Source organism: Fistularia commersonii, chromosome 25, assembly GCF_037954325.1.
Source record: "Fistularia commersonii isolate RoL2024-O1a breed Wild chromosome 25, RoL_Fcom_v1.0, whole genome shotgun sequence".
Taxonomy (NCBI): domain Eukaryota; kingdom Metazoa; phylum Chordata; class Actinopteri; order Syngnathiformes; family Fistulariidae; genus Fistularia; species Fistularia commersonii.
Genome location: NC_141308.1, coordinates 1,356,372 through 1,376,908, shown reverse-complemented (window position 1 = coordinate 1,376,908; position 20,537 = coordinate 1,356,372). Strand labels below are relative to the sequence as shown.

The following is a 20,537-nucleotide window of genomic DNA, read 5'->3' as shown; positions in this document are numbered from 1 at the left end:
GAACCACCTGGTTGAAAGTTGTGTGCCTTAAGCTTTAAGGACGTGTGCATTTGACAGATAGAAGTACAAAAGCACTGAATGTTTACAGTTGTATGACCCCCCTGCCTCAGTGTTGTGTTGGTTTGAAAATAGCATCATATTTGTCACAATTGCCTCTGTGTTAACTTGGGTACACACTGACTATCCATTTGCAAAGCATGCATGATATGTCTGCTTTGACCTCTGTATGGCTGACAGTCGGGTCAGGACTTTCAAAGAGCTTGAACTACATCTATTGCTCCAGCAAATTCCAAAAGGAAGCCCAAAAAGTCTTAGCTGCAAGAATGGCCTCCAAAAGAATTGGAAACGCACAGCTCAGTTTCTCTAGGGAGGAGGTTATGAGGAATGACAACTTGATTGTGCATCTTTGACCATCAAATGTTTGTTTTTCACACATTTAAACTTGAAGCTAATGAACTTAGAAGATGTGATAATCCTATATGCTGCATGGAACAGATATGACAGTGTAAAATGTAGCCCAGGAAAGCTCAGATATTGGTATTCATCTTTTTATCATGTTCCTGAACCCTCGATGAAGCGTTGATGTTCATGTAATTAATGACTATATGGTATCATTTTAATATGTGACCATGAAAACAAGAAGTGTTATCATTTGAGGTTCATGAGGAATATTAGCTAAAATTGTTGTGGAGGAATGTCATATGGCCACTGTGACCAGTACAAGACAATTTGGGGAATTGTGCTATCTTATAATGGTTTTATGAAAAGTGATCTTAAATATCTCACAAATCACCTGGGAAGAATGGCTGCACAAACAAATAAACAGGGCTGCACTAGCAGGCACAGGATCTGACCGGATTTGACGTCACAGTCCCTTAACCACTGTCAAAATTGTGAAACCACGGGGATGAATTGCAGTCGAACTGACAGCAATAGATCTGACCATATATGTCGTTCTGGTTCCGGCCTTTCAGGACCGCCCATATCTGTGAGAGACGTATTTGTGCATGGCGTCAGACAGTCACTCACACACACCAAAACAACATGATCAATAGCACAGTGTGTTCATTCGGTGTGGTACAGTGCAGTCAATAATCGTCCTGATGGCAATATGCTCTTTCGAATTAATGGCACTCTTTTGCCGTTTTGTTATTTGAGTGGGGTTCCATGAAAGTGCAGTGCAGTGCAGTGTTTGTATGTTGCTGTTGTAGTCACCTCTGCAGGATAAATAAAAGACATTATTCTGTAATTACCATATTTTTTATTTTTCTATGTCTTTATTGGTGTTGTGTTGGTTCAAACAGATTTTATGTCACTTGAAACATTACACCATTGACAATAATTGAAAACAGTGTAGAACAGTATTCAGCACTCCAGCTGGCTTTTTGACTGAATTCTTGATATACCAATTGACTTATAGTTGTCCAGTCATTCCATACAATATACTTATCATCGTTCGTTGAACTTAGAAGAAATGATGTCAGTGCAGACATACCTTTAGCCTTAATATGAGAGACTGCAGTGCAGTCATTTGTGTCTCCACGGGAGTCTTTGTTTTGATGGAGAGACTGGTTAAGGCCAGCACAGAGCAGTTTAACAGCTTAACAGGTGTATCACTGGCTTGTCAGTGTTCTTTAATTAGAATAGAATAGAATATAGCTTCAATCATCCAACAGTGGTGAAATTTCTAAAAATGATCAGATTTTTATGTCGAAGCTATGGAAGTGTAGTCCAGCTGCTCTAGAATATATTTAAGGCCTTTTTGCATCTTATGCTGCAAATGTCTGCATGCATGCGTGTGCGGATGTCTGTGTATGTCTTTGTCTAGTTTATAGGTTGTGTGGTCGTGTGATCTTTTCTAAATCATAATAGAAGCACAGCCACTGAAATGTTCAACCATTTTTCATCATTCTTAATTGATACTTGAATTGTGGTAGAAAGGCCAAGCCGGAATTATATTTCCATTTTCTTTCACCATTTATTAATTCACCAAATACAGTGAAAATGGCATCATAATATACAATGACTCATTCTTAGAATGTCATGACATTTTTGTTGATTTTTTGCTTCATAAAACGATGTTTCGTTATTGAAAATATTAAGGTTCCATGCACAACAAACCATATCCAGTTTCATTGAAATAATGGTACAAAATAAAGAAAATAAAAAAGAAAACTGTAATGTTCAAAATCGGTCAAATAACAACGTGTTATTTGAAGATACTCGTAAACAGTGCAATATACTCTAAAACTGCCATTTTCTAACAAATTCATCAACGAAGCTCAAGTCACAGTATACGATTTCTTACTAATAGTTGAACATTGATGTGTGCAAAAACCCCAGACACATTCAGTAAGTCTTTAAAAAAACCTTCAACCTTTGATATAGAGTGAGACCAGTCGACAGAAACCTTGGCTTCACCTATATGAAACCTAATCCCACTCTGTATATCCTCTCTGAAGTAGAAATATTCTTGTTGATGAACTGTAAGACGATAGACTAGCATATCATTTAAATAACAAATATTTCGATATAAAAATACAAATATGACTTTTGTTTAAAAAGAAGCGTGCCGGGGTAAGAGTGGTGGCACCTGTGTTGGCACCGGAGTGAAAATTCATGCAAGGAGATGGTGAGAACTTTCAATCTATAGAAGACGAAACATGAATAATTGCAAAAATGAAAATATCCAAATTATAGACTAGTATTTAAAATATTTACTATAATCTCCACGTCTCTGCTGGCCTGTAGATATTTGACATTTGTTAATGCGAAAAGAGAAGAAGAGGGGGCTTGGGGGGGGAGGGGGGTGTAAGCAGGAGTAACTCAGCTACATGTCGGTGCCAACCTGCAAGTTTAACCATTGACGCCTGAGGAAGAAGGAGTCTGTGTTTCTGTTTAAACTGTGATCTAATGCTGTTTTTGTTTCCAAAGGGGAGCGGAGAAGAGCGGGGGGCAGGGGGGGGGGGGGGGTCCACCACAGAAAATATTAACTTTGCACCATCCTCGGATATATGTTTTTACATACAATCTGGTCTCCTACGGCGGGCAGACTAGAGTTTGGTTGGTCTGGTTTTCTTCTTCTCTTCTCTTTAAAAAGCGGCGGCAGCAGCAACAGGAATGCAATGGACCAGTGCTGAAAGGACAGCTCCCTTGAATGCACCATCGCTGACAGAATCAACAAAGCAAAGCCTAAAGGAGGAGGAGGGAGGTGTCTGAAAGCTCTGTCTACCTACTGTACAATTTATTGAAATCGGGCTGGGATTAAGCTTCAGCCTCCACTTGCGGTATTTTGTTGCTTACAGAGCTTTCGGGGAAAAAAAATAAAATAGATCTAAGCAAAGGAAAACTGAGATGGTTGCGAAATGATGAAAAGTTCATCCATCGTTAGAGTAAGCAGAGGTTGAGACACAGAGCAGAGTCCGCCATCTCAACGCCGCGCTGCGCGGCGGTAGTTAAAATAGGGAGTCGTTTGGAGAATTGCCAGCAATCCCATAATAAAATCTTGGTCTTTTCCAAAGTCGTTCTCTTATCACACACACTTCCTTCCTCTGTTATCTCCTTCTCGCTCCCCTCTCCCCACCTCCCTTCTGTGGCTCTATCCAGCCTTCTCCCATTTACCCTTCTTCGCCTTTAACATTTCCATTTCCCCCCTCCTCAAATATATATATTCATTCATATATATCTTTATATCCCCCTCTCATCCCAATCCTCACTCCGTGTCGTCGATTTCTCCAGCAATCCTCGAACATGCACAGCCGACAAGTGCTTCAAATCGGTGATCGAAATTAAAAAAGTCTGCAAAGGCCACGTTCACGTTTTAAACGCCGGGCGGTGACTTGTCTGTCATCCCCTTCAGGACCTCGTCTATTCGGTCGTCCTCGATGACCACTGTGGAGGAGGAGGAGGAGGAAAGGAGGAGGGGAGGGAGAGATATTTACTCGATCCATCTGGCAGCAGAAACAAATGATGACATTTCTATTAAGTCCCGTTCCGGGGGAGAGGGGGGGAGGGGTCACGGTTTTGAACCTCAACGAACCCCCCCACCCCCCGTCTTAAATTTCGGGATAAATAAATGATTAAAAAACGGAAATTAACATGTGAGAAGGTGCACGTCTGGTAACAAAGGGAGTCGATCTGAGTGCTGAGGTCGCAGGTGAACGACAGCAACAACAACAATAACAATAATAATGGAATAAATAAACCTTCCGCGCACTGAAAAACATCCTAGTTTTAGCAACGAGCAAAACCCCCCTACCCTCTTCTCTCTTTTTTTAATTTTATTTTTTTTTAACCGGGTGCAGCGTGGGGTGTGTCCTTCCACGGGGATTATATGTCATGTAAACAGAGCGAATGTGCGACAAAATAGAACCGGGCGAAGGAAATTGAATAATAACGCGGGTGGGTATTCTAAATCGTGCATACCAATAAAATCAATAAAGATGAATATAAATGGGGGGAAAAAAAGCAAGAAAGAAAGAAAGCAACAGTTAAATAAAATCCATTCCCCGTTGCGTGTCTGAATCGACTGTTTGCGCGTCACGTCTATCAGTCATTTTGGCGCCGTGTTTTTACCTCGTTTGGCTCTGCCGATCTGCCCGAGCTTTGGGGGTCTTTTCGCCTGCGACGCGGCGAAAAAGGCGCTTGTGTCCTGCAGTCCGCAGCTAAAGGACATCTGACTGACCTCGCTGTCTGCCCCGTAGCCACTCATTTTCCCCTCGTTGTAAGGCAACACCTCGGACATGGTGGCGCACCGCGGAGGGATCACCGGCGTGTGGATGAAAGGAAGGTAACAAAGGGAAGTCTTCCTCCGTGGGGTTCAAGCGCAACCTTAGATCCGATTCGTCCGAGCGGCGGTGTTTCGCTTCTCTTCGCGCTGGGATCTCCCCCCGCTCCGAATGTGAGGCTGGCTGACGGTGAGGACGAGAAAGTGCGTTTGCCAGCCTGGGACTTCCGGGAGTCACTGTCGTCCTGGACGCTGCAGCTGCGGGGCCAAGAAGGAGGGAGGGAGGGAAGGAGGGAGCGTATGTACGCTTGCGCTGCCGGCTGATGTCTGCTGGAGGAAGAGGTAGATCCCGGGATCATAAAGGAAACCCAGGCAGAACGGTGAAGTCATCCATTCGACTGTGTGTGTGTGTGTGTGTGTGTGTGTGTGTGTGTGTGTGTGTGTGGCGGGGGACTCCATGCGGTGGAGGATCGAGAGCGACACCAACAGGCGAGAATATGAATTGTTGGGCATTTCAGCAGCAATGGGGCAATTTTTTTAAGGGGAATTGGACTATATGTATAGGGTTTATTTTGCCCAAGTCTAATCAAAATAACACATTTTTGAAATGCTTGCGTGATGTTTGTATGTTTGTATACTTTCTCTTATCTGCTCGGATTCGTGATGTCACATTCGGAAATAGCGTACAATACTTTAAATAATGCACATTTTTTTCTCATCTCCCAAGGAATTTTTTGAAATATGAAACAAAAAGTTTACTCTCAGGGAGTTTCACTATAAGAACAGGATTGACCGTTTTTCCTTTTTCCTGAATGAAAGTGAAGGGACTGTCCCTACCCTGACATGTGATGGACAAAATCTTCCTGAGTTTGCAAAATAGTCATACCCTTGTAGACGCATTCACTTACTGGACCGTTTCCATACAATGAATCATCACATTTCAGCTCACGCAGGTATATTATAGCGCGTGGTGGGGAAACTGGCAAGCGGAACCCCAGAATCCTTTGCGGCTACAATGACCTTTGGGGGCATCTCATGATTCTGAGTTAGAGAACTCCTTTGTCGTTTAGGCTCGAATTTGCAACTTGGGAGGCAAGAACGTACTTGGAGCTGAGAGACTCCTATAGTGTTCTGGTCATTATGTAGTGATGTATTTAAACATTAAAAGCTAATATTACCCAGAAGATCAAGATGGATGACATGAGAGGCTTTATTGCTATGCAGAACATTTATCTGCATTCTCCTCACATCCAGATTCTGCATTCCAAACCACAATCTGTTTTGAGGATCTGGGTGAGTTGGCAGCTTTGTTCCCGGTCTATTGTTGTTTCATAGCAATAACACCATTAACTGTGGTGGGTCTGGATAAATCCTCGGTGCTGTCCATGGTGCTAAAGTGGCAGACAGATTTTACAATTGCGCCAATTGCACCTTTCCTGCAGACTTTTGCCTCAAAATCATATTCATGAATTGTTTAAGCTTTGTTATAGCTCATATGTCCCACCATCCAGCCATCCAACCAATGTCGACAGTTTATCCAGGATCGGTTCCCAGGGCAGCAGCTGAAGCAGAGGCCAAGACTTCTCTCTCCCTGGCCACTTGTTCCAGCTCTTCCAGGGGATCCCAAGGCGTCTCTGGACAAGACTATGTCAGAGTGTCCTGGATCTTCCCTGGAGCCTCTTCTCGGCTGGACATGCCCGTAACACCTCACCAGGGAGGCGTCCAGGAGGCATCCTAACCAGATGCCCAAGCCACCTTATCTGACTGCTCTCCATTTGGAGGAGCAGTGACTTTGTACTGAGCCTATATCTCAAAGGAAGAGCCCGGGACACCTTGCGGAAAAAGCTCATTTCGGCCGCTTGATTCAGTGACCTTGCTCTCAAGGACACAACCCATAGCCCGTGACAATAGGTGAGGGTAGCAACGTAGATCGATCAGTAAATTGAGAGCTTTGCCTTTTGGCTCAGGTCCTTCTTGACCAGGACAGACTGGTGCAGAGTCCACATCACTGCTGGCACCGCAGCGATCCACCTGTCGATCTCCTGTTTCATCCTTCCCTCGCTCATGAACAAGATCCCGAGATACCTGAACTTCTCAATTCGGGGCAAAACCTCCTCCCCAACCCGGAGTGGGCATTCCACCTGTTTCTGGCTGAGAACCATGGTCTTGGATTTGGAGGTGGTGATCCTCATCCCAGCCACTTCACATTTGGTCCCGCCAGTAAGAGCTGGAAAATGTCCGATGAAGTAAACAGAACCACACCATCCCCATAAAGCAGAGACCCAACCCTGAGGTCACCAACCCGGATCCTCCCAACATCCTGGCCGCGCCTAGAAATTCTGTCCATTAAAGTTATGAACAGAAGCGGTGACAAAGCACAGCCCCGGCGGAGTCCAACCATCCCTTGAAACGAGTCAGACTTAGAACCGGCAATGCAGACCATGTTCTGACACAGATCATACAAGGACCCAAAAGCCCGTATGACAGGATTTGGCACCCCATACTCTCGGAGCACCTCCTCACAGGATTCCCCCCAGGAGGTCCCTTTGGTCAATCAACATTTAAGTTTATTCATGCTTTGCATTGAAACAATGGACAAAGATTTTACAAAGATTTTAAAGATCTCAGTGACAGACATATAATACATGGTGAAATATCTAACCTGCTGCCCTGCACGGTGCCAGTTGCTTTCTCATGCTCTTAATTTATGGTGGAAAGATGGAGCTCTTTTATTTGCATCTGCTCCGGATAACCCAATGCCTCCCTGCCAGTGACGTGCACTGAGGTTCATGGCTGGTGAGGCACTGACGTCATCACAGTCAGACTTACAAACATATGAACCCTACAGAGCAGCTTATTCACTATTTTATTGGCAACAGTTGACGTGTTTTGTTTAAAATATCATATCAGCATTCTTTACATATACAAACTGTGGCATAGAAAAAAAACATATTTAAAAAAAAAACATTATCATCTCTTACCTTTATTTTTGTCTGAAGTCCATACTAATTTTAATCGTGACATACACAGAGAAACGGATACGGTCTCAGTGCATAGCATGCCAGCACAGTTAGCATAATCATCGTGCAATCCATAGGGGGCTCAGCTGGTTGCTCTGTCGCCGCACATCTCTTCTTCATATTTGAACGATAAATGTGAATTTTTTTTGAGCGCTTTTGAAAAAAAAAGCTAAAAATGGTGAAGTTATGTGGAAAATAATTTTATAGTACAAATCACTGAATAAATATAACCATTTAATTTCTTTTTTCATTTTACATTTTTTTCTTTCCATGGTGACAGGTAAGGCCCGGCCTCCCCTGCCTCTACTCACTGCACGTCACTGCTCCCTGCATATTTTGGTCTGTGGTACATAATGTCAGGACACGCACACCTAAATCCAGTGACTCCTCATCAGTTGTTTTCCCACCTTTTGTTAAATTGATCTTTCTTGGGGTCCAGGCTGTGATTTCTCCTTTGTGTCCCTCCTGCTCTTTTCTCCCTCTTCATCTTTATCTTGCAGCAGGTCTTAATGATCTGGCTCACTCACTCAGAAGATCTCTGATGAGGGTGTCCACCCTTGTGAAATGTGTGTGAGTGCTCTTGAAGCACTGCTTCCAATTACAAATGTATCACTAGCATGCTGAGTCACCACCTCATCACCCTTCTCTCTCTTTGAGCAGACAGACCACCACTGGATTTGTACACACACTCTGTATTGCATCTTCACACCCTGGTTGTCCCCGAGGAACTCAAGTTCAGGAAAAGCACCAATAATGAGCATAGTTGAGAGGCCGGACCAATACTACGAGTCTAAGCCTTGAGTAATTCTTAGTGTGAGGAGGTATACTTTACAGAGCAACTGAAAATACAACAGATGGAATTTATTAATCAATAGATAGTATTGTGTTTGTGTGCAAACATGCATGAGTGCATGTCCGGTATGTTCAAAGGGTTTTTGGCTCCAAATATTTTTGGGTACAATGGCAGAGCTACACCCAATGAGCCACTGAGGACAGATGAGACAGAGAAGCATGATGAAGCAACAGAGTTGCAGAGTACTGCTGTACTCAAAGCCAAAGGTGTGTTATTCATATTGTTGAGCACTATTCCTTTGGTCAAGCATCATCTTTTACCGCTTATCCTGCACTCAGGGTTGCAGGGGGTGCTGGAGTCCATCCCAGCTGTCATCGGGCAAGAGGCAGGTTACACCCTAGACTGGCCAGTCAATGATACAATAACAGACAACATTCACTCACTCACTCACTCACTCTTTTGGTGCAATTTTCCCAATGGACTGTGGGAGGAAACCCGAGAACTGGAGGAAACCCACGCTGACACGGGGAGAACATGCAAACTCCACACAGAAAAGTCCCCGTCAGAATTGAACCAAAGCGCTAAATACTGCGCCACCGTGCCACCCTAGTTGGATACAGTATAATCAAAATACAGAGCAGATTCAGGGACTTTTTAGCGATCACACCCTGCACAGGAACTGTCACCTCACTGTCATCTTTAGCGTTCAGCTGCTGTCACAAAGCAGCTCAACACAAGTGACAAAAAAGGACAGATGCTGTATGAAGGAAATAAATGTTATTAAACCACATTTTAAGTTATTTATAAGCCCAGTGGCACAGTGGTTAGCGCTTCTGCCTCACAGCAAGAAAGTCCCTGTTCCTTTGATATATGGAGATGTCCTCTTGGAAAGAGTGAGACAGAAAACAGGAAGAGTAAAGGTTGTCGACCCAGGTAGGTTATCGAAAGCCCCCCCACTCATGAACTAACTATCTTTCACACAAACAACATATATTCAGGAAGTTGGAGACCCTCAATAATCCCTAAAATGAAATAAGATCTATGTATTTTTAAGTTATATCCAGACTTTGGCCAACTGCTTACATTTAATCCTCGCTCTAGGCTCTAAAAAATTATGGTCAGACAACTACTAAAACTGACACTTTTGTTAAACCCCTTGGCTTGTAAAACACAACGCAGCTTTGTGTAACTATATGTCATTTGGGAGGTTTTGTGTTTTCTGAATAAATGCATTAAAAGAAAAGCAGTTGGTTACAAAATGGACATTTTTTATAAATATAACCTATATATATAGCTTATAAAACAACAAATCATGAGCCTACTCTTTCCAAGAATCCTAAAATAATGTGTTTTTTTTTTTTCTCTAATTTCTGGATCTATTTGTTCAGCAGGTGTCACAGCTGTAACCTTATATACTATTAACAATATCGATACTCTTGTCTGTCTTCAGTGGTGAGTCACTACATCCTCATTTAGAAGAATGCTCTGTTAACAATTGTGGCAATAACAGTGTAATCAGCTCTAACTTAAGGGGTCAAACAGAAAAGCAGCTGTACCCAATCTGTGTAAATTTCCCCATAAAGCAGGCTTTTCTCCCTCTTCTCAGGGATGGAGCACTCTGGTTTGTTGACAAGTGAAGAAGCTCTGGAGTCACGCTCCTGTTGAAAAGTAGGTCAGCGGATCCTGCGTTTCACTGCATGCCCAAAACAGATGGGTGACAGCAGTAATTGGCAATACAAACGATGGGATGCTACAGTGGGTCTCTCTCCTGAGATACAGCACCTCCACTTTGCCTGTTAAGGTTTTTTCTATTGCAACCAAATACACAAAAAGGATTCAGAGTCTGCTTTGGGGTCCATATTTCAGGCGGTTTCTTCAAAACTAAAACTTTCATGCTTTTAAGTGTAATGCTAGATTCTACTTCACAGGATCACCACTATCTGCTCCCTCATCATCTCTAATTAGAGTCTACATCCATTAAGTTACTGCCTATTAGAGCATGATCATATCATCTGAATTGTTTGACAGCCATCAGACATGATTTAACAGGATTTTGTATTGTACATTAATTACATGTGACTAGGAAAGCACCCACTGAGTCATTGCCAGAATGGCTTGAGTTTCACCATCTCATGTGAACAAAGATGGACACCTAGTGGTAGCAGTGCCAGCACCATTTTATAAACTCGTACAGAACGCGTACTAAAGTTTTGTGAATAAATATATGTGATGCTGTTCTTGATATCATAATTGTAATTTCATTCTATATGTCCACTTTTGTTCCTTAATTTTTTTTTTCTAGTCATAGAAGAACTCAGTGAGAAAATTGACAATTAATTGCTTTTAAAAGCAGCAGAATATCCTACAAATTTGTGATAATTGAAGTGATCTGTGTTATGCCGTGCCCCCCCCAAAAAAATAAAGAAATCTGAAAAATGAATGTCAACAAATATATACTAAATGTAAAAGAATTTTTTTTTTTTAAAAAGGTTAATAAAGATCCCATAGGAGGGGTTGGTTGGAGGGAGCTATCATAATGCTCAGTTACTGAAAAGTGAGCAAGAAATTACCTTAAAAATCCTCATCTGAAAATTAGAAGGAAATGTCCTAAAATTGGGGAAAAGTGACCTGGATTTGGTGATTGACTAACTAATATAAAAAAAAGCCATTAGAATGTTGTGACACATGTAAATGTTTATTTCTTTCTTCTTACTTTTCCCATGTGACAACTCCTCTCACTCCATTTGTGTAATGTCTTTTTATCTGTTTAACTAAGACATTTAATTAAACAGGAATGGCCAAATAAAGAACGCAATTTCTTCCCTGCCCTGAAGTCAGCCTGAGCTCCAGCAATAGTCTGCTCCCTGAGAGCCGCAGCTGCTATTCTGCTGAGAGCTCATGAAGAATTTGTCATAGTATGACTGCCAAGGAAGATTTATGAGGGTCCCGAGTTGCCACCTGGTCCTTTCTCACCCCCTTTCCCGCCCTGCACCGACACTCTTCACCTTGCCCTCCCCTGCCGCCTCCTTAAAACCAGACATACGCCTATTAGATTTCCTCTTCCTGTGCTACTTCAGAAAATAAAAACTGTATATGGAGGTTGCTTTCAAACTGTAAACCATTTTCTGTCTCTCTCCATTGCTTGTTGAGCGATGGCAGAAATAGTTAAGACTTATGACTCACTACACCCCAAGTCTTTTCAGACCTCAGGTGCTGTCAACAAGCATTTAAGCTGAAGGAGAAAAAAAAGGAAGGAATCATAAATTTGTCTCCTCTTGAGAGTCCTGTGAGACACGTGAGTCTACTCAAACATACAGCGGCACTCATTTAATGTGGCAGCTGTTGTTGAAATGTTCAGAGGCAGGTAAGCGCCTCACCAAGTCCTGAAGGTGATCTTCAAATCTAAAATGTCCTAAGTTTAGTGTGTACATCCTCCGGGCATTTTGTCAATAAACACATTGTGTTCCACGTCTTTAGGGAGGCGGGAGACATTGAATCCAAATGGGTCATGTTCCATGCTTCCATTGTCCAGTCCGCAGACCGTTACATTACATTACAGTAATGTAACAGTACAGCAATGTACAGTAATGTCCCCATTACAGGGACATTACATTTGGCAGGCGCTTTTATCCAAAGCGACTTACAAGAAGTGCTATTCAGTCACCGAAGATCCGAAGTACCAATAGTCAGAAGTGACCGCTCAACCAAATAGCCATCTCAGAACCATATACATACATACATTCATTTCATCCTTTTTTCGTTTTTTTGGCAAGGGAGCTGGGGGCTAAATGCGATTAGTAGAGTAGTGCTTGGTGAAAAGGTATGTTTCCAGCTCACGGTGAAAGATGGGCAGCGACCCCACTGTTCTGACCTTGTTTGGGGGTTCGTTCCAGCAGACCGAGAAGAGCCGAGACCGGTTTGATCGGCAGCCAGGGACTCTGAGTGATGGGGTGGACAGTCGCCCAGAGGTGGTAGATTGGAAGGGACGGGTAGGGATATGTGGCTTGACCATAGCTGTGGCTTGACCATAGCTGCGGCAGGCGTGGCGGCAACCCTCAAACATGCTGGTGGACTCCCAACGGTGAGGGATGCTGTCAAACTGGAGGAATCCTATCAGGGCTGTGGGGCTTTGGAGGCAGCTGACAGGTACCGGCAGGCCAGGCGGCATGCGGCTTTGGTGGTTGCCGAGGCAAAAACTCAGGTGTGGGAGGAGTCGGGGAGACCATGGAGAACAACTTCCAGTGGGCATCAAGGATATTCTGGTCCACCGTCTGGCGGCTCAGGTGGGGTAAGCAGTGCTCCGTCAACACTGTGTACAGTGGGAGCGGGGCACTGCTGACCTCAAATCGAAACATTGTAAATCGGTGGCAGGAATACTTCCGAGACCTCCTCAACCCCGTTGAAATGCTTTCCAATGGGACTCTGGAGCAGAAACCTATTTCCTGGGTTGAAGTTGCTGAAGCAGTCAAAAAGCTCTTCTGTAGGCCCTGGGTTCCTCAAGGCTCTGGATGCAGTAGGGCTGTCCTGGCTGACACGCCTCTGCCGCATTGTGTGGATGTTGGGGACAGTGCCTCTGGACTGGCAGACAGAGGTGAAGATCCCCCTTTTTAAAAAGAGGGATCTGAGGGTGTTCTCCAACTACAGGGGATCACACTCCTCGGCCTCCCTGGTAAGGTCTATTTGGCGGTGCTGGAGAAGAGGGTCCGTTGGGTTGTTGAAACTTGGATCCAGGAGCAGCAGTGTGGTTTTCATCCTGGCCATGGAAAAGTGGACCAGCTCTTTACCGTCGGCAGGATTCTTGAGGGGGCATGGGAGTTTGCCCAACCAGTCTACACGGATCTGGAGAAGTGGATCTGGAGAAGGCATTCAACCGTGTCCTGCAAGCAATCCTGCGGGGGGTGCTCCGGAGATATGGGGTACCGAACCCGTCATACAGGCTGTTCGGTCCCTGTATGATCGGTGTCCGAGCTTGGCCCGCATTGCCAGTTGTAAGTCGGGCTGCCCTTTGTCAACCGATTCTGTTCATAAATTTTATGGACAATAGAATTTCTAGGTGCAGCCAGGGTGTCGAGGGGATCCGGTTTGGTGGCCGCAGGATGGAGTCTCTAATTTTTGTAGATGATGTGGTTCTGTTGGCTTCATTGAGTCATGATCTCCAGCTCTCACTGGAACGGTTCGCAGCTGAGTGTGAAGCGGCCGGGATGAGGATTGGCACCTTCAAATCCAAGACCGTTGTGCTCAACCAGAAACAACTGGAATGCTGACTCCGGGTCGGGGAAGAGGTTGGAGAGAGAGATCGACAGGCGGATCAGTGCGGTGTCTGCAGCGATGCGGACTTTGTACCGGTCTGTCATGGTGAAGGAGGAGAGCCAGAAGGCGAAGCTCTCAATTTACCGCTCGATCTACGTTCCCACCCTCACCTATGGTCACGAGCTGTGGTTAGTGAAAGGAATAACGAGATCACGTACACAAGCGGCCGAAATGAGTTTCCTCCACAGGGTGGCCAGACTCTCCCTTGGAAATAGGGTGAGAAGTTCGGTCATCCGGGACGAGCTCGGAGTAGACCCGCTGCTTCTCCACATGGAGAGGAGTCAGATGAGGTGACTCAGGCATCTAGTCAGAATGCCTCCTGGACACCTCCCAGGATATGTTCCGGCCGTGTCCATCTGGGAGGAGACCGTGGGGACACACTGGAGAGACTATGTCTCCAGGATGGCCTGGGAACACCTTGGAGTCTCCCCAGAGGAGCTGGACCATGTGGCGGGGGAGACGGAGGTCTGGGCCTCACTGCTCAGGGTGCTGCTCCCACAAGCCAACTCCTTATAAGTGGGGGAAGATGGATGGATGATTGGATATGGAATTCGCTGCTTGTTCTCGACACAATTATAGCCATTAGTCAAAAACTTTACACAAATATCTTAGCAATGTTGTCTTTTATATCCCCAAATCAGGTCAGCTTCCAATCAATATATCGTTGCCCATTCAGTCGTAATTCTATATTTCAGTGTCTTAAAATCCCCCTTTTTTTTTAATATACTTCACATGACCTCTCTTGTGGACACTAATTAGCATTTTGTCAATATGCAAATTGTGTTCTAATAAGAGGTTCTCCACATGTCACATTTAGTACAGTATTCCGTTATTTAAAGTGCTATCACTGCCTTCGCTTGACAAGATCAGGCTGCCTGAGGTCTCAAGCATAGAAGAGAGGCAACACTCTGCTGATGTTCTGTCTGCATATGGGGCACTGCCGTTGTGGAAGGGCTTGATAGCAGTTGTGGCAGACACACACATGCCCACAGTCCAGTACGATACAGTTTCTAGGTTGGCTCAGGCAAATCACACAGGCATTCTCCATGTGTTCTTCTCCTTCATCCTGTGAGGTGTTATATGCTCTTTTGGCTTCTGCCTGCAGTTTCTCAAATTCTTTCCTTGCTTGCTCCTGCTCCCAACGCAGTTTTATCTGGTGATAGTAGCACTGAATGACCCAGAACAAGACCGCTGCTCCTACCACAGCAAAGACAATGGCAAGTTTTTTCCAGTTAGAAGCCGTGCCTTCTTGCTCTCCCCTGAGAGTGTCAAAGTCTGCAATGCTCAGAAAGTACTGTGAGCCATTGGAAGGAGGTTGAAGGTTGATGGTGCCATCCGTGTCCAGTACAAGCTCACCTATACCTGTGAGAGCTGTACCCACCTGTAGAGAAAAGGATCAAAAAACAAATAATGAACAATTAAGCCTTCATTTAAATGCACCACTAGGTGAAAATTAATAATTCTGATCAATATTAACAGTGTTAGCTTTTCTTCAGACGACTGACTTTGAGCATCTCTTCTGTCTCTAGTTGCCCTTTAAGCTTTTCGCCTCTGAGGTATTGTTCCAAGATATCGCCAAGGCCATAATCGACCTGGTGGAACTTCTCATGGGTGATCTCCATGTGCATTCCAGAGGCCTGCAGAGGGAGCAGGACTTTGACTGCAGCCTCATCTGATCCAGCTAACACAAATGGGACAGCATTCAACCTGTGGTGTAAAACTCGCTCACTGTCAACCCTGTGATAGGCAGGAAGAGAAACAAATGTTTCATGAATCGGAGCTATAATATAGATATTGCGAGTAATAGATTTGGAAAACAGAATTTGATAATAGTTGAAAGAATTATTAAGTTCAAAACCGAAAAAAAATCCAATAAAAAAAATTGCATAAAGTTGACTGAAACGTCCCGTGATCGTAAAGGTGACCAACTCATCATTTACAAGGAATTAAAACTGACCATCAAAAAACCCACAAGAATACAGTTAAATATCATCCATACTTAAATAAAGCAATCTGTAGTATCATACTTTGCTGTAATTCAATACTGCAAATGTAATTAAGGTGCTCACCAAGTGTGTGACATGCCATTCCAAACCCGTTTATGTTCTCTCAACATGAATTTCTGCAACACCCCGACAGTTTCTTTTTGGAACTGACTTTTCAGAGATTCTCCTAATGGTTGAACAGTACCTGCATATCCAGACAAATAAAGAGGAACATACCGTAATAGAAAACAACAAACACAGATCAGCTGTTTTTCCTCTCGAAATATTGAAGCAGTCATTACCTTCTATCACAGCATATTGTAGACACCTTTCTGGCGAAACTTTTAAAACATTTTTGAGTTTTCCATTTATGCTGAAGTGTGGAGCATCCTGATGAAGACACATGCACAGAATTAGAATCTGGCTTCAGAATTTCAACAATCACAGCCAGATATTTCCTGGATAGGGGAGTCTTCTCATATGTGTTCGTGCTAAGTAGAAAAGCAAATCAACTCACCTCATTATTTTGGGCAATAAGTGAGAAATTATCCTATCCCTTTGACCTTGTATTGGGATTTTTTTCTAAACATCTAAAACACATTATTTCGACAATAAATTTTCCCTTTTTGTAAATGAATCACATTCAGCATTCAAAAAAATTAAATGACCTAAAATCTTACCTAGAAACAATCTAAAGTTCAGCATATTACCTAAAAAAAATGATTGTAAACTTTTATTACATATAATATTGACACCTGATTAGTAAGCAGCTACTAAAAAGGCAATGTACCGAAAGTATCATGGGTAATGTGCAAAGGTATCATGCACAACTAAAAATTAAAAAAAAGATAAAAGACAATTATTGATATTTCATAACAGTGAAGTTGTAGGTTTACTTATAAATGTTGAAAAATGTTTTAATTAGCCAACAAGCAGTTGACATGCTCAAGTGATTGTGTGGTGTTGCTACTATACAATTTTCCATGCCTAAGCAGAGCTTAAATAATAAAGGAATATAAGATGTAATATTACAAATATTGTATATTGAATACAATATATTTTTCCCTAACCCAATTTCATTTTTCTCAAATCATCCATATCAACTATTTTAGGGCTTACATGGAACAAACACACAGTATGAACTTGTGTCATCAGATAAGCAATGCACCATGCAAGAACAATAGAAGGGGAAACATAAATTGTTACTATTCAGAGACATTTTTGGAACAGTGTGTGAAAGTTGAAGATTGCTAATATGATATCATATCCCATGTAATTTCTTCACAGTTTTTTAAGACAGCAAAAAAATGAAATTAAAACATTCTAAACATATGAAAAGATAATTATTGCTATGTAACATGAAAAAATAACCAGAAACTCACATCAAGTCTATCTACTGTCTTTCGGCTTTTCCTGTACAGATAGTAGCAGAGGCTTGACAGGGCAACACTGGCCCCGAGACACACTGCTTGTGTGATCTTCACAGGAAATCCGTCCATTCCCTCTGGGTCTCCTGCACTACCCTGCCTAGGTACTGAAAGGAAAACACAAGTCAATCAGTAATTACAACTGTGTTTCTAACTTTTAATGTCAATGTTTTAATTTTCAAAAATAATATTTTTGGATTGTTGTTTAGTACATCTGTAGAAAGAGATTTCAGCTACACATCACTGTTGCCCAGATAGCAAGTTTGATTAAATGCTGATTAATTTAATACCTATTACACTATAATCCTTTAAATGTAGCCTGCAGTATAACAATAGGCTTAGCACTTGAAAAGTTATGTTCCACTTCACAATTAATTCAGTTTCCATCTAATTCACAACTTCTTCCAAAAGACTAAACCTTGCAACTGGGCTGCCATCCAAAATATATTTGATTGAAGCCCACACTTAAAAGTCAGATTTTCACTGATCACAGAGAAAATTATACATTTTCAGAGACAAATTTCAGTGAAGGACTCTCACAGCTTATGAAAAAGGTTGCAGCAGGGGATTCCTCTTTGCTGCTTTCCATTTACTCCTAAGAAAGGAGTAAATGGACTCCGGTTGGGGTTGGTGTCTCCTTCCTTATCACTTATTCTCGAAAATTCTGCCTATTTTTTGTATTATTGAAATTGGACAAGAAACTACCAATCCGTTCATTTCCTATCATGAAAATATGATTTTTAGCCGTAATGGATATTGATATATATATTGATATATATATGTTCAACTGTGAGTGACAGAATCTAAAACAAAAATCCAGAAAATCACATTGTATGTTTTTAAATTACCGGTAATTAATTTGCATTTGATTGCATGACATAAGAATTTTATCACCTACCAACCAGTAAGACCTGCAGCTCTCACAGACCTATTAGTTTCTTCTTTAAGAAGCTCTTCTGTTCTCAACTCATTGCATTTATCAACTGCACCAGTTTGAACTCATTACGCCTGTCCATACATTCAATCAAACAAACTCCAACCTCTCCCCAATGGCCAAGACCAGAGAGCTGTGTAAGGGCATCAGGTATAAAATTGTAGACCTGCACAAGGCTGGGATGGCCTACAGCACAATAAGCAAACAGCCTGGTGAGAAGGCAACATCTGTTGGCAAAATTATTAGAAAATGGAAGAAGTTCAAGATGATGGTCAACCTCCCTTGGTCTGGGGCTCCTAGCAAGATCTCAGCTCATGGGGCAACAATGATCATGAGGAAGGTGAGGGATCAGCCCAGAATTGCACAGCTGGACCTGGTCAATGACCTGAAGAGAGCTGAGACCACAGTCTCAAAGAAAACCATTAGCAACACACTACACTGTTATGGATTAAAATCCCGCAGCGCACGCAAGGTCCCCTTGCTCAAGCCAGCACATGTCCAGGCCTGTCTGAAGTTTGCCATTGACCATCTAGATGATCCAGAGGAGGAATGGAAGAAGGCCATGTGGTCTGATGAGACAAAAATAGAGCTTTTTGATCTAAACTCCACTTACTGTGATTGGAGGAAGAAGGAGGAGGAGTACAACCCCAAGAACACCATCCCAAGTTTGAAGCATGGAGGTGGAAACATCATTCTTTGGGGATGCTTTTCTGCAAAGGGGACAGGACGACTGTACCGTATTGAGGGGAGGATGGATGGGGCCATGTATGTCAAGATCTTGGCCAACAACCTCCTTCCCTCAGTAAGAGCCTTGAGAATGGGTCGTGGCTGGGTCTTCCAGCATGACGATGACCCGAAACACACAGCCAGGGCAACTAAGGAGTGGTTCTAGAAGAAGCATCTCAAGGTCCTGGAGTGGCCAAGCCAGTCTCAAGATCTGAACCCAAAAGAAAATCTTTGGAGGGAGCTGAAAGTCCATATTGCCCAACGACTGCCCCAAAACCTGAAGTATCTGGAGAAGATCTGTATGGGGGAGTGGCTGAAAAACCCTTCTGCAGTGTGTGCTAACCTGGTCAAGAACTACAATAAAATGTCTGATCTCTGTAATTGCCAACAAAGGTTTTTGTACCAAATATTTAGTTCTGTTGTTCTGATGTATCAAAAACTTATGTCATGCAAGAAAAAGCAAATTCATTGCAAATGAATTGCTTAAAAATCATACAATGTGTTTTTCTGGATTCTTGTTTTAAATTCCATCACTCACAGTTGAAGAGTACCTTTAATAAAAACTAAAGACTTCTAAATGCTTTGCAAGTGGAAAAAGCTGAAAAATCGGCAGTGTTAAATATTTGCTCTCCCCACTGTGTGTGTGTGTGTGTGTATGTGTGTGTATGAAATCAACATGGATATCATTGTGCAAAAATCTATCATAGAAATATTTTGTTTCCTCGTATAGGTGCACCTGTTCAGATATGTTGCAGTCCCACTTTTCACGAGTTCATACTTGAATCAACTCCTTATGAATCAACTCCAAGTTCGGGAAAAATATGAATGTTCCTTTAGTCTTCAAAAAAGCGATGAGGTGATGCAGCAAAGCAGGTTCACCTCATTTATCTGTTGATATTGCAGCTGTTTTACAGCTACAAAATACTTTTAAGTGAACACAGAAAATATAAACTAAATAAGGATTGCATCACGCCTTAAGTTCCATTTGTCAAACTGCGATCATGAGGTCAATGTAAAGCAAGATGACGAAATACTCGGAGGTTATTTTCTGTTATTCTATAAGTCATACCTACGGTTCAGTATCAGAATTATGTACAAACAACCCACAGAAAAGATTATATACCTAGAGTGAGCACTCGAATTTGCTTACATTAAACCTTAGCTTTTTGCGTGAACACAAACGGCATCGAACTAGATAGAAACAAATTCGATCGAACGTTCCTTAAAGCCTATATGACAGTTGGCGTTCACGAACCGTTGACAAGGCAAACCGTTGACAACTTACCGATATTCAACCATTGAAACTCCTCTTTAAATAAAAATATCACTCATCCTGTTGACAGTAGCATAAATTAATTAAACACTTAAGGTTTTTGAAAGAATGGTTAGCCCACATGAGCTGCTGTGTGAACCAGCTATCGTTGCAAGGAATAACGTTAAAATAGCAGCGGCCCATTTAATCTGTCCCTGATGTCAATGACTAATATAATTGCCAATTTTAACACCTATTAGTGAGAATTTGGTAGCAGTCAGATATTGGAAATCATTTCTGTTTACCTGCTCAAGAGGTTGAAATAGACGCGCCGATACTTCTGGTCACGTGTCGTGTGACGACA

At 42.6% G+C, this 20,537-nt stretch overlaps 2 protein-coding genes across 4 annotated transcripts; both read right to left on the bottom strand.

Annotated features, from left to right (window-relative positions):
- Positions 1-1,958: 1,958 nt before the first annotated feature.
- Positions 1,959-4,973, bottom strand: camk2n2a (calcium/calmodulin-dependent protein kinase II inhibitor 2a). Its single transcript, XM_086172591.1, has 2 exons — positions 4,576-4,973; positions 1,959-3,891 (listed from the first exon to the last, which is right to left on the bottom strand). The coding sequence occupies exons 1-2, from the start codon at positions 4,742-4,744 to the stop codon at positions 3,821-3,823; spliced, it is 240 nt and encodes a 79-aa protein (XP_086028717.1). The 5' UTR covers positions 4,745-4,973; the 3' UTR covers positions 1,959-3,820.
- Positions 4,974-14,455: 9,482 nt separating this feature from the next.
- Positions 14,456-20,527, bottom strand: mul2 (mitochondrial E3 ubiquitin protein ligase 2). Of its 3 annotated transcripts, none has more exons than XM_086172831.1 (6): positions 20,479-20,527; positions 17,217-17,368; positions 16,137-16,224; positions 15,919-16,039; positions 15,355-15,586; positions 14,456-15,230 (listed from the first exon to the last, which is right to left on the bottom strand). In XM_086172831.1, the coding sequence occupies exons 2-6, from the start codon at positions 17,331-17,333 to the stop codon at positions 14,733-14,735; spliced, it is 1,056 nt and encodes a 351-aa protein (XP_086028957.1). In that variant the 5' UTR covers positions 17,334-17,368; positions 20,479-20,527; the 3' UTR covers positions 14,456-14,732. The 3 variants fall into 3 exon arrangements, with proteins under 3 accessions (XP_086028957.1, XP_086028958.1, XP_086028959.1); XM_086172832.1 differs by lacking the exon at positions 20,479-20,527 and adding an exon at positions 20,207-20,468; XM_086172833.1 differs by lacking the exon at positions 20,479-20,527 and adding an exon at positions 18,809-18,828.
- Between the last annotated feature and the right edge of the window lie 10 nt (positions 20,528-20,537).

Coding starts and splice junctions, on each gene's coding strand:
- camk2n2a (XM_086172591.1), bottom strand. CDS start 4,744: ATGTCCGAGGTGTTGCCTTACAACGAGGGGAAAATGAGTGGCTACGGG. Junction 3,892..4,575: donor GATCGGCAGAGCCAAACGAG/GTAAAAACACGG, acceptor CCTCCTCCACAG/TGGTCATCGAGGACGACCGA.
- mul2 (XM_086172831.1), bottom strand. CDS start 17,333: ATGGACGGATTTCCTGTGAAGATCACACAAGCAGTGTGTCTCGGGGCC. Junction 16,225..17,216: donor AGACAGTAGATAGACTTGAT/GTGAGTTTCTGG, acceptor TGTCTTCATCAG/GATGCTCCACACTTCAGCAT. Junction 15,231..15,354: donor AGACAGAAGAGATGCTCAAA/GTCAGTCGTCTG, acceptor TTTTCTCTACAG/GTGGGTACAGCTCTCACAGG.